The 14,044-nt window shown below is 34.5% G+C and overlaps 1 protein-coding gene across 1 annotated transcript in view; it reads right to left on the minus strand.

Annotated features, from left to right (window-relative positions):
• Positions 1-785: 785 nt before the first annotated feature.
• Positions 786-14,044, minus strand: part of LOC107751145 (RING finger protein 207-like) — a 36,630-nt gene continuing 23,371 nt past the window's right edge. The window contains exons 10-18 of the mRNA XM_016566770.1: positions 13,563-13,631; positions 12,588-12,656; positions 12,416-12,522; positions 3,270-3,432; positions 2,245-2,430; positions 2,110-2,161; positions 1,884-2,001; positions 1,237-1,317; positions 786-1,149 (exon numbers count right to left, since the gene is read on the minus strand). Of these exons, the coding sequence (XP_016422256.1) occupies positions 984-1,149; positions 1,237-1,317; positions 1,884-2,001; positions 2,110-2,161; positions 2,245-2,430; positions 3,270-3,432; positions 12,416-12,522; positions 12,588-12,656; positions 13,563-13,631 (1,011 nt within the window). The 3' untranslated portion in view covers positions 786-983. The remainder of the gene's footprint in view (positions 1,150-1,236; positions 1,318-1,883; positions 2,002-2,109; positions 2,162-2,244; positions 2,431-3,269; positions 3,433-12,415; positions 12,523-12,587; positions 12,657-13,562; positions 13,632-14,044) is intronic.

Below are 14,044 nucleotides of genomic sequence, written 5' to 3' on the forward strand. Positions count from 1 at the left end.
ATTTTAATGAACATCCAGCTGATATGAGGGATAAGCAAATCTTTGAACTTTTTAAATAGATGATTTCTTATTATATTTTATTTATTAAAGTTTTGCTCAAAAAGGCTGTTCAGCACTCACAATCAGTATTTATTTGACAGCACACATAAAAAAATATAGCTAGGGTTTTATGAAACATAGCTTTTACGAATTCTTCACACAATCACGACATAATTTTAGTTTAAAATATTTCCTATTTACTCTTTTTATATACTTTAGTATTTATTTATATTTTCAATACACTTGTTTAAGATTTTAATTTTAATTGTACAATTTAATTAAAATTTTTGTTACGCGTTTTTGTCATTTTCTTTTTTTTATATTTATATTTAGTGTTAATCTATTTTTTTGTTTTAGCTTCAGCATATAGCTAGGGTTTTATGAAACATAGCTATTACGAATTCTTCACACAATCACGACAATTTTAGTTTAAAATATTTCCTATTTACTCTTTTTATATACTTTACTTTATTTATTTATATTTTCAATATACTTGTTTAAGATTTTAATTTTAATTGTACAATTTAATTACAATTTTTGTTACGCATTTTTGTCATTTTCTTTTTTTTATATTTATATTTAGTGTTAATCTATTTTTTTGTTTTAGCTTCAGCAATTTTAGTACTTTATCTTATATAAGTTATTTAACTTATTTATTTCTAATTTTCATGTTTGTTTGTTTTTTAAGTTTACATTTTATAGTCAACAACAAAACAAAACAAAAAAATCACAATCCACTGGTCTGTGAAACATTTATGGACCATCCGATCCAAACGGTTAAGGTCCATTTGATTTGACACACTCATGTTATCAATATTCCATTCATGCCCTTCTTATTTTTCAGTTACTGTAAAGCCCCATGTTCATGTGTTGACATCTAGCACATGCTTGAAAGCACATGCCACATTTGTAGTCAGTGTTCCCCATCATTCTGACATGCAGCTCTATAGTGGCAGCTCTTTGCCGCAAGAGGCCTTTGAAATATTTATCTGCTTTCCCTGCCAGCAGAAGTCACTGCTCTTTAGTAGCGTTTCACCAGGCGGCAGGATACCAGAGTTGTCTGTGCCAGGGTCCCGATCATATCCTGCTGAGCGACTCTTCTCATTGCAGCTGGAGGAAGAAATGATGTGTCATTCTGTCTTATAATGTTTTAATATATGCACTTTGAGCTGTGTTATAGTAACACCAAATGCAAACCGGTTTTGTTCAGCAGTCATTGCGCTGTCCTCACATATTTTCACTACAGTGTCCACGCAGTCATTCTCAGGCATTTGAAACCTGTGAATACATTAACAATATACAATTTAATGACTAAAATATTCAACTACCCAAATTAAAGGAACAGTTCACCCAAAAATGAAATTTTGCTGAAAATGTACCCACCCTCCAAACAGGTAAAAATGTCACAGTAAGTAATCCACATGACTCCAGTCCATCAATTAATGTCTTGTGAAGTGAAAAGCTGAGTATTTGTAAGAAACAAATCCATCATTACGGTGTTTTAACTTTAAGCTGTCGCATTTGCAATCCATAATCTATAAAAATGTTTCCTTCAGTCTCCTGGTGTCCTCTCACATCAAAATCATCTAAAATATTTGTTTAGAACTGTTCAGACTGTTCCAAAATCGCTTGTAAATGGTGCAAAGGATTGATTGGTGAGCAAGTGATGTAATCTGTTCTGATGAAGAAACAAACTCATCTACATCTTGGATAGCCTGAGGGTGAGTACATTTCCAGCAAATTTAAATTTTTGGGTGAACTATTCCTTTAAGCAAATGGAATGCTGAAGTAAAATATTTCAAATATAATATATAAATATTTCAATAATAAAACAGAAAAACAACCTGGGTTCCAGACGCTCTTTTACTTTTGCTATGGATAAGATGTAGGGTCCAATTTGTCGTGCAATGGTTGTCAAGTAGGAATTTTCTTGCTTCAGCTGCAGAAGGTCATGGAGCTGTGCTGTAATTAGCAAATGAATTAGTTGACTAATTAGTGGAAAGAAACAGCTTAACATGCATGGCAAAATGAACCCTGAGGCAGCACAGACAACTTGTTGTTTTTCCTCACCTTCGTAGATCTCTTGCTCTTTGGTTACTCTTTGAAAGGTCACATCCCATATCTAGAAAGACATCCAGAATATGCTAAGCTGCTGCTGTGTTTTGAAAGAATAATGGTTTTGCAGGAATTATAATTTAGCCTCACCTCCTCAAATATGGCCCTCTGGGTCTGCACAGCAGAATACTGAGACGCGATCTGTTCGTCAATGAGTACAGACCTTTCCAGGATCTCATCCATAGTGTCCGTGTTGATGAGAGAGTGATGTTTTGTTAGGTCTCTGTGCATCTCCTGAACCTCGTCCTTCAGCCTCTGGACCTCTGTCTGAAGAACCTGGCGCATTAAAAATGCATGGGATTAATAAAATAATACACATATACACAACCGTTATTTTACGAGACCCCAAAAAGACAGACAAACATTGTTTAGAGCATACATGCATGGAATGAAAAAGCATTTTATTCTCTTGGTTGCAAATAACTGAAATGCAGCAGCATTCAAGAATTGTGAAATAATACAGTTAATGTGGTATAAAAGAAACAGTTAATAGAGTGTAAAAGAGTGTAAGGGAGATCAAGTTTATAGTATGCATGACAGAATCATTCAAATCATTATGAATCATTAAAAAATTATTTTGAGGCTAACATTTTAAAAAAGAGAGTCAACTTTTTAATAAGACTAATAACTGTTTAACTTTGTCAATTTTTAGGAGTACACTAACTTATCCAGACCTTACACACACAGAATAAAAACCATAAATCTTTATAAAAGACTATATGGCTGCAGTTATTACTGAATGAGGACTAATTCTTACCCTGTAGATCTTCTCAAAGTTGCGGCAGTGCTCAGCGAAGGGTGACTCTCTGCCCTCAGCAGTTAATGTGGTATAAAAGAAACACTTAATAGAGTGTAAAAGAGTGTAAGGGAGATCAAGTTTATAGTATGCATGACAGAATCATTCAAATCATTATGAATCATTAAAAAATTATTTTGAGGCTAACATATTAAAAAGTTGACTCTCTTTTTTAAAAAGACTAATAACTGTTTAACTTTGTCAATTTTTAGGAGTACACTAACTTATCCAGACCTTACACACACACAGAATAAAAACCATAAATCTTTATAAAAGACTATATGGCTGCAGTTATTACTGAATGAGGACTAATTCTTACCCTGTAGCTCTTCTCAAAGTTGCGGCAGTGCTCAGTGAAGGGTGACTCTCTGCCCTCAGCCAGCAGCACTTTGGTGCAAATGTTTCGGTGAGAGGTGGGCCTGCGGCCAAAAGGCATTTCACTGAGAGAAGGGGACGGGCACGACATAGACAGAGGGGACAGCCTATGGTAGGATAAGAGAGAGAGACAAGTATGACAACACTTTATTAAATTCAATTATTTTACTTATCCTGTTAACATTCTTATTCTTATTTTGGGTTTTTGTTTAAACAATGCTCTCGTGAAGATTTTTTGAAGATGAAGATTTTTAAACAAGAGTACATTTAACAACACTAAATTAGTAACAATTTTGATAAACAGTTAATAAACAATTAAAAGCACATCAAACAAAACAAAACCTATTTGTTATCTTCATTATTTATTTATTTTAACCAAAACTACATTTTACAGGATTAATAAAGAGGTTGTATTTATAATAAATAAACATCTAATGCAGTGTTGTTTTAATATTAATATATTGAATATTATAAATATATTTAATATTAATATTCTATTATTTATTAATATTTTGGGTTTTGTTTTTATTTGAATTGTATATTAAATTTAGTAATTATGTTATTTTATTAGTTTTTTATTTTTCTTCTTAGCTATCCTTTTTATTTACATTATCAAATAATTTTTAATTAAATTATTACATTTAAATTTTAAAGGTTTAGTAATTTTAGGACTTCTACTTAAACATATTTATTTCAGTTAGCCAAGGCAACAGTTCTACTCTTTAAGATTTATGATTAGCTTTTTTAACCTAATATATTTTCTTTTATTTCAGCTGTATTTCAAATAAACATTTTTAATATATTTAGTTAACAATACCAACACTGATTTCAAAAGTTTCATGTTCTACGTCTTAAGCAGAGCAATAACAGATTATATGAAAACAACCATCAAAACATTGACATTCAGACTCATTTTGAATAAAAATTTGACTGAGATTCTGCTGCTTATCACATTTTCAGAGCTTCATGACCATTGACGCTCCCTACATTTAACGGTGCACAGAAATGCAGCATTCCCACCTCTGCATTCACAAACCTTAGTTAGAAATTCCTGAGGTTCAGGAACAGGAGTTAAAAGCTTAAGAATGAAAAGCCTATTGAAAGCTCATAACGAAGCAAACATCGAGGGAAAAAAAAAGAGTTACCTTAGTTTCAAAGCTTGTTTAATTTCTCTTTCCTAGTTCCACGTACCGTGTCGGTACAAGTCCCACGAGTGAGTCTGGACACTGTATGTTCTCTGAGCCTAAGTGACAATGTCCCACCCCCGAACTTTTACCAATTTAAGATGCTGGCACCGGCGTGACATCAGCAGCAGGAACAAAGTGCTCCCATGGCCTAGCGCCTTTGTGTGAGCTCTGTGCTACGAGCAGAATCCGAGACACTTCTCTGAAATTCTGTTAAAAATAGTGAAAGAAGCCTGACCTCCGTACTATGTCTGATGACACAGGGACAGATGTGGGAGGACGTTTGTTTGGTGGAGGGCTTCACAAACCTTAGAACGGTACGGATGATTGACGTGGAAAGTTGTCACAGGGACTTGCGTCATTAGACTCTCTATGGAGAGATGGAGGCTGCTGTGGCGGAATGGCTGTATTCATTCTGATCTCTTATCACCTTGGGTATTCCGTGTAGATGCATCGAGGCTGTAATGCTGAGTCTTTTGTGTAAACATGTGGCAACAGCAGATAGTGTGGCATGGCAATGAAAATTCAATATGGAAACTTTTAATCATGACAGTGGACTAAGAGGATTAGAACTGATATTTTGCAATGGCTCCAACAAATATTTAGACGCTTAGGCCAGACCTAAAAATGCATGACATAGCATTACATAACAAAATATCAAACGGATGCATTAAATTGATTTCTTTAGTTTAATTCATTAAAAATATTTAACGTAATTAACACAGCATCCTTTTTTTTTTTTTACCTGGCATCCTTTGACTAGTGCTACAGTAAACAGTACAGTACAGACTATATGAACCTGCTGTCAAGCACTATAAGACGCAAAAGAGAACTTAAAGCAATAGTTCACCCAAAAATGAAAATTCTGTAATTACTCACCCTCATGACGTTTCAAACCCGTAAGACCTTCGTTCATCTTCGGAACACAAATAAGGTTATTTTTGATGGAATCCGAGAGCTTTCTGACCCTGACACGTTCAAGGCCCAGAAAGCTAGTAAGGACATCGTTAAAATAGTCTCTTACATCAGTGGTTCAACCTTAATATTATGAAGCTATGAGAATACTTTTTGTGTGCAAAGAAAACAAAAATAATGACTTTATTCAACAATTTCAAGGCCCTTTCTGGGCCATAAAACATTTCAGTTGCGTTGTCTATGCAGGATAAGAAAGCTCTCGAATTTCTTCAAAAATATATATACAAAATATATAACAATTAATGGCAAAATTTTCATTTTTAATTGGTTAACTATCCCTTTAATTCAGTATTGGCATGCTGTCTGTAAAGCAGCTCTCTGTGAACACAGGCATCCGACAAGTGCATATATACAGAAAGCTGCATCAGACAGCATTTTTGGCGAGTGACCTCGTAAACACGGTTTTAAATTAGTTAAAAAGTCCTAAATGACCGTAAAGAGTTGGGAGAAAACCTGCTGCAGTCTGTGTCATTGATGTAAATCACAGAACAAAAGAAAAAGAGAATTCACTTCGATGCTCTTCAATGATTACCTTTTGTTTCTTGAATAAAGACTCTATATTCAGCTTATAGTTTACAATTTATAGTTTATGTGAATATTGTATTAAGTTCACTATTTTTCAAAGCCTATTAAATGTTAAAAACAATGGCTTTCAATTATACTGTAATGTTGAATGGCTACAATTAATGAGACATCAGTAGCAGAATTGGTATCAGTGATACTGGCCTTCATTAATAATAGACTAAGAAAAAATGTTTAAACGCGTATTTAAAATATACCATCTTTATGTTGTTTTGGAGATTCGATGTGAAATTATGAAGAATATAAGTATATTAATATGCAATTAATCACAATTAATTACAGAAAAGTGTGTGATTAGTTATTTTGTGCAATTAATTTGTAATTTTTTTCATTAAATGACAGCACTAATATGCTGTATATGTGTTGTTGCGGATATGCTTAGTTTCAGTTTCATGGACTTTTAGTTTGTATTCAGTTGTTCCTGTGTTCCTTTGTTTGATAATATATATAAAATTTCCTTTTTGATACTTTCTGGTGTCAAACTTTATGGAACATGTCTACAGTTCCTGTAAAAAAAAATTGTTTTAATGGCAAGTTAATTCAAGTTAGGCCCGAGAAAAGCTAATCATGGATTGATATTTTGTTATCTAACTCAAATACTAATGTCCAGATACTTTTTGGGGCTGTTGTATAGCAGTATGCACTATGGCATGCCAAACAAACTCAGAACTAGTTTCAAAAGCTAGAACTGCACAGCTAACATTCATCAGCCCTGAAAATAGCTGCTACACTATGCAGATAGACAGGAATCAATGCAGACATTAAGCAGATATCCCTCTCCTCTGGTTTCTTGGAAAAGTGCTTGTAAAAACTCCATATAGTTCACTACATGGCAACAGGAGTTTGACACAACCCGGAATTCAATGAGATCTGAGGTGGATTCAGAGAATAGGAATTTAGGATGACATCCCTTTCTTTCGTATGCTCTGTTAGTATAGATTTGCACTGATACCTGCACATGTTCACTTCTGCTGCACTAATCTTTCTCACTGTAAACTGATCTGGAAACAGTACTCATATGCAGCTATATTATGAATAAGGCTCTGAAGTGCTCCAGTCAGTGGCATAACTCTCTGAGCCCTTCTCCCGGAATGAGAGCTTTCCAGGAAGTCTGGCTCCTGTGTCCCTGTGCCTCATGTTATCACCTCAGCTCCTGGCACCTCACAGACTCAGGACTAACTCTGGCTATAACAGGACAGTTGCCACCTGGTGCTTGTCAGGGAAAGTTACATAAATGTTTCTCTGTTTAGGAGCTTAATAACTGGCTGAGTAAGCACCAGAGTAATGCCAGTGTCTCCTTCCTGTTGTGTGCTGTCAGCTCTGAGTCATTAGACAGAATTCAGTAACTGAGTATCTGAGTACACGAAATGGGTGTCTTTTGCGTCCCTAAGAAGTAATCAAACATATAATTATTATAACAACAAATAAATTTGAGATTTAAAAAGAAAACAATACTATGTATTCTCTCATCAATATTACATCAAAAAAGTCAATTAAATATTAAAAATAAATAATATAAATAGCATTGATGCTGATTAGGGTAAGGATTTTGGCCTGTCCCTCACTATGGTTTTTCTTTTTCAGCAGGACGTTTAATATGAAGTCAAAATTATATAAAAATCATATGTGCATATTGTTCTAAATACAGTCTCATTGCTAAGCAATGTTTTTGGCATAAGTAAACATTTTTTCTTTAAATTATAAATCATTTTATTGGTGTTCCCTTGTTTCATATCAGCCCTGTTACCAAAAAACCCTTGTAAAACAATGTACATTCAAGTGACATCACTTCTAGGACGTTACAGTGCACAATGAACTGACTTTAACTTAACTTAATTTGAATTATATTTTATTTTGGACATAGCCCTTTTTTTAATATCTCTCTTGTAAAAATATATATTTTTTTCTAAATTGACATGCAGTTAACCTCCAAAATTAGGATGTTCCTGCTGAATGACAAATATAAAAATAATTTTAAAAATCCCAAATTTGAAACAATCCCAATGAAAAGAGGGACTGAAATGCTGCTCATATATGTGAAAACTATCACATAGTTCTAATTAAAATATAGTAGTAATGCTTGTGTTTGTAACAGGGTTGACAAAAATACCAAAACATGATGTAGAAAAATAGTCATAAAATAATAAATTACATATTCTTGTATATAATACAATTTCAATGATACAATTTCTTGTCATTTTAAGCTGTTTTCATTTCATGGATATTAAAAAAAAAAAAAAGCTAATTAAACTTATTTTATATTTAAAATTTTCCAAGTGGAAAAGGCACTGATTTCGTGGAAATCGATGACCCATCAATGCTTTATTAAAAATAATAAATATATATATAAATATATATTTCAAAAATGTGTTTGAAAGTAGTCTTTTAAGTTTATAAAGGCTGCATGTATTTGATCAAAAATAACAGTAAAAAGTAGAGGTGCAACGGTTCTCCGTAAAACACCGAACTGTACAGTTCGCCACCCTCGGTTCGGTACGCATTTGTACCGCAATTAATCTCCGTTCTAACAAAGGATTTGGAAGATATGTTTTGGCGAAAAAACAAGGCTTCAAATACACATTGTAGTGACAACTTTCTTTATTGCACAGCACGTTTTCTCGTGTCTAAGTCTGTGCGTCTTTCTGCAACCGCACAGCCAAACCGCTAGAGGGTGGCTAGGAACAAAGCGCAGCAGAAGAAGACGTTTATCTCCATGAAATGGCAAAAAAACCTAAAATGTATAAGCATTTAGTGGAATTCTCTCTTAATTTTAGCTGCTGTGTTGTTATATGAACAAATATATTATTAAAGGGGTCATGAGATGAGAAATAAAATTTGCCTTGATTTTTTGGCATATAAGAGGTATTTGTACCATTAAAACATTCAGCAAGTTTCATAGCTAAAAACGTCCTCCTCATAATAAGCAAAGTATTTTTTTAAGCTCGTTTGCAAACATTCACAAACATTTGCATAAACATCACCTCCAGAGCAACACATCGACATAGGCCCTGCCCACTGGCGTTCAGCCACTTAAAAGTCCGCGTGAACCGTAAGTTGCTGTCGACTTTATTTCAGTATGGTGACGTATTTCCAACTGAAACGGAATATTGAGTAGAGGGTGGGGTTTTATTTTTGCACTCCTCTTCTCATCTCTCACTTGCAGGAAACTGAAGGCCGTGTGTCCACCAAAACGCTTTTCCCCACAGCTAGCGTATTTTTTCAATTGTTCTCAATGGGAGCGCCACATTTTTTAACACGCCAGGAGCGCGCCAAGCGCTGAGCATCTTTTTTGCGCTGAGCGTTTGGGCGTTTTTTTCTCAGGCCGAGAGTTCAAGAATGTTCTACTTTGGGTAAAACACTGCGCTCATCGCTGTCACTTTCTAGTCAGCTAACCAATCACAGTGGAGAAGGGGTGGGACTAATACCGACCACCCTGCTTGTACAACGACTGAACAACAATGAAGGTAATATTGCTTGCCTCCGAGTATTTATGTCTTTAACAGATTGAATTGCCGGACTACCACATATTGTTACAAAAAATAATGCTTGGAGAAACATTTCATTCCCTATGTGTTTGCCATTACTTCAGTAGATATTCTGTATCATAGCTATTCTGTATCATAGCAACCACAGCGTCTCAACTGAAAACGGTTAGAGGGGCATGGTTAAAGGGGTCATATGATGCAATTTAAATTTTTCCTTTCTCTTTGGAGTGTTACAAGCTCTTGGTGCATAAAGAAGATCTTTAAAGTTGCAAACACTAAAGTATCAAAACCAAAGAGATATTCTTTATAAAAGTTAAGAGTTAACCACGCCTACCTAAAACGGCTCGTTCTAATACGCCCCCACATACCTACGTCACGATCTGGGAAGATTTGCATAACGCCGCCCAAATGTTCACGCAAAGAAAGAAGGCGTAACTTTTATTCTCGCTGTAGTATTGTTGACGCTGCAGCCATGTCCTGAAGACGCTGTGTGCTTCGTTGTGAAAGCGAAACTACTTTGTTTGGTCTTCCAAAAGAGGACGATATCCGCTTTGTCATGCCTAGAGCTGATCTGTGCTGGTCGCTGAGGAAATACATCAACTTTCACCGTGGACGAAGCGGAGTCCAGCCCGCCTCAGCTCACTCTATCCCCGCCTCAGTGCACGCTAAGCCGGGGCTTCCCCTCACACTAGGCCGCTGTGTTTTTCGTTGCCACTGATGATTCAAACACGAGTTTTGGGCAGTAGAGTAGCACTTGTTGTTTGTCATTTCTCCGATCACAAATGCAGACAGAGTTTTATGTTTACGCGGCGCGATGCAATGCAACGCGTAAAAAGACAGTATAAGTCATTATAATCAGTAATTATGTCCCCACTGGATGCAACAAATGCCTCGTTTGAAAAGGGTTTTAATGTTTATGTCTCGTCGCTCCGGCCGGGACACTGCATCAACAGTATGTGAGGGCCATTCCAGAGCGGAACAAATGATCAGATTTTGATTAAAATTTACCAAGACAAACAATTTTTTTGTGCACGGATTAATTATTAATTGTTGATCTTAAGACTAGTAATGTGCGCTAACAAAATAAATATTGTAAATTTTTATTTCATGGACTTTAAAGGCTGACACTTGATTATGCTGAATGTGAGTGTCGCGTCACAAACAAATAGAAATTACAATCACTGCCGCTATCTTGTCTACACTGGATGCAGTATACAGATGCGTGTTCACTTTCTGACACAGTCCATGCGCTTGGGTCTTTCAATAGGACAAATGGACTGAAAGAACATTCACTTTGACGCATTTGGTTTAAACAGCTCGTTCGCGTCTTTGTACAGATATCAGAAGGTTCCCAGCATAAGGAACAAGTGGATAGTTTATTTTTAATGGCACCCCAGATCATGTCAGAGGATTGTTCAGAGCATTTTGTTTTGTAAACGAGGCACATTAACATGGAGAGTTCACAAAGAAACATTTGTTGAAAGATGAAACGGTTGAAACGGACTGCAGCTGCCTCACAAACTGTAAGTAAATGATTATGTTGTCAAAACACTTACATGCAATAGTGAAGGGGCGTTACTGTTTCCTATGCAATGACGTTAGCCAATCATAAGTGGCCAATTGCTGACAAGCCTTACAGGACCCGCCCCTTAAACACTGGTTGTTTCAAAGAGAGGGTCAGAAAGAGGGTTGAAAATAATAATTTTTCCACATATTTATTTAATTTAATTTTTTGTGCAAAAAACTTTATTAACATTATAAGTAAACATCAAGAAACATAGTAAAATAATAAAAAAATCCATGTCATGACCCCTTTAAATTTTTGGATCTCTAGATTCATTTATGATTTGAACTTCGTCCTGTGTGATCAGCCTCACTGCTGTCATTGGAAGCTTTAAGCAAATCAGACTCTATTACATTGATTTCCAATGGATTTGACATTATGTAAATATAATGAACTGAAATCAATGCGCTTGTTTCTGTTTTGCAAACAATTTTACAAACAATTTTTGTTTTATCAGCAATCGAGTTAAACTTGAAAGACTTGAGGATGTGTGTGCATGATGGAGCGCATTAGAAAGGAGTGCAATTATATTTATAGAAATATGAATTATAATATTTACTATATTTGTACTTGAGGCAAACTTTTACATTTATTATTATTATTATTATTTTATTTTTTAGCAAACAGACAGTAGAGTATTCTTGTGGAAATTTCTAATAATACTCCCCTTATCCCCATACCGTACCGAAATATGACCCCAAAACCGCAATACGTACCGAACCGTACTAAATTTGAACCGTTACACCCTTAGTAAAAACAGTAATATTGTGAAATATTATTGTGATTTAAAATAACTGCTTTCTTTTTTAATATATATTTCTTCAGTGTCACATGATCCTTCAGAAATTATTTGTTCATTTGATGCTCAAGAAACATTTATTATTATTATTATCAATGTTCAAAGCAGTTCAGATGTTTGTGTCTTTACTTTAAAAACAAATTGCATTGACCCCAAACTTTTGAATCAAAGTCTGTAAGTTATTATATATTTACATTAATATATTGTTTTATATTAAAATAGACTCAACCTTCCAACAAAAAAAAATGTTTGTTTATTGTTATCCAAATTATAATTTATTGATTGCAAAAATGTTGTGCAGTTTAGATCTTTACAGTACAATTCTTCTAGTTATAAATATCACAAAATTTGAAATGAGACCACCATCATTTTTCAAAAGCATTTCAGCAAAGTAAGCAACACAGTCAGTACAAGGCCAAACAAACAGAGGTAGAATAACAGTGCTGCCATATAACATTTCTTGCATAATACTATGAATGATGTAACAGATAAACTGCTCACCTGTTACTCAAGGTAGTTCCTGCAGTTACAGAGCCAGGCCTCCGCTGACACAACAACAGAAGAGGCACCAGACAGCGGGCAAACTCAGCATGGTAGTCTGTGTTGATCTGTAGGTTCGATGCATCTTTAGTGTCAGAGATCTGCACAGTGGTCAGTTTGGTTGTGAACTTACCTTATTACTCTGGACAGGACGAAGCTTGTGAGGAAGCTTTACAATGCTACACAGTCTGTCCATCAACTGCTGTTAAGGGTCATAGAGCATGAATTAAAATCAGTTTATTTTGTCTTTGAGGCATTGCATTATCTGTCTAAAGTTTGGAATAATTAAGATTTTTTAATGTTTATGAAAGATGTTTCTTATTCTCGCCAAAGCTGCATTTATTTAAATAATTTAAACAATGCACGATTAATCGCATTCAAAATAAAAGTTTATATATACTATATGTGTGCATACTCTGCATATTTATTATGTATATATAAATACACACATACATGAATATATTAAGGAAAAATATGATTTATATATAAAATATTTATATTTATGAATGAATGAATGATGCATTTATATAGCGCTTTATTGTGTATTGTTGTACACCCAAAGCGCTTTACAATCATGTGGGGGGGTCTCTCCTCAATCACCACCAGTGTGCAGCATCCACTTGGATGATATATCACAAAATAATTTTTGTATCATATAAATTATATACAAGTATAAGTATATATACAAATATATTTTAAAATATATGCATATATGTGTGTGTATTTATATATACATAATAAATATACACAGTACACACACATATAGTATGTAAACAAACTTTTATTTTGAATGCGATTAATTGCGATTAATCGTTTTGCAGCCCTATTAAACAATAAAGAAATGTTTCTTGAGCACTAAATCAGCCTATTAGAATGATTTCTGAAGGATCATGTGACAATAAAGACTGGAGTAATGGCTTCTGAAAAATCAGCTTGGCCATCACAGGAATACTTTTTAAAATATATTAAAATGCAAAACAGTTATTTTGAATTGTAATAATATTTCACAATATTACAGTTTTATTTCAAATTTTGACTGGTAGGGTATTTAAAAAACAATTAAAGTATAAATACATCTACATATCCCTAAGTAGATAGATCTACTTACATATCCCATATCTAAGAACTCATATTTATTGGCTGAGCTGAGAAAAGCGGAGCAGTTGACCAGGTGCACCTGAGAACAAAGATAAGATATAAAGTCATATGGTTTGGGAACGACATTAAAGGGGTCATATGATGCTGCTAACAAGAACATTATTTTGTGTATTTGGTGTAATGAAATGTGTTTATGCGGTTTAAGGTTAAAAAAACACATTATTTTCCACATAATGTACATTATTGTTTCTCCTCTATGCTCCGCCTTTCTGAAATGCGTAGATTTTTACAAAGCTCATCGGTCTGAAAAAGCGAGATGTGCTGTCATTGGCCAGCTATCCAATGCGTTGTGATTGGCCGAATACCTCAACAGAGCGACAGACCAAACATGGATCCAGCAGCAGTCTCCCCAGTCCACATGCACCAAGGACCACATTAGAAACTTTTTTGGACATTGCATATTTAACCAACCTGCCAGACTAAGCACTTACG

The sequence above is a fragment of the Sinocyclocheilus rhinocerous genome, unplaced genomic scaffold (genome assembly GCF_001515625.1).
Source record: "Sinocyclocheilus rhinocerous isolate Xijiao unplaced genomic scaffold, SAMN03320098_v1.1 scaffold1413, whole genome shotgun sequence".
NCBI lineage: Eukaryota > Metazoa > Chordata > Actinopteri > Cypriniformes > Cyprinidae > Sinocyclocheilus > Sinocyclocheilus rhinocerous.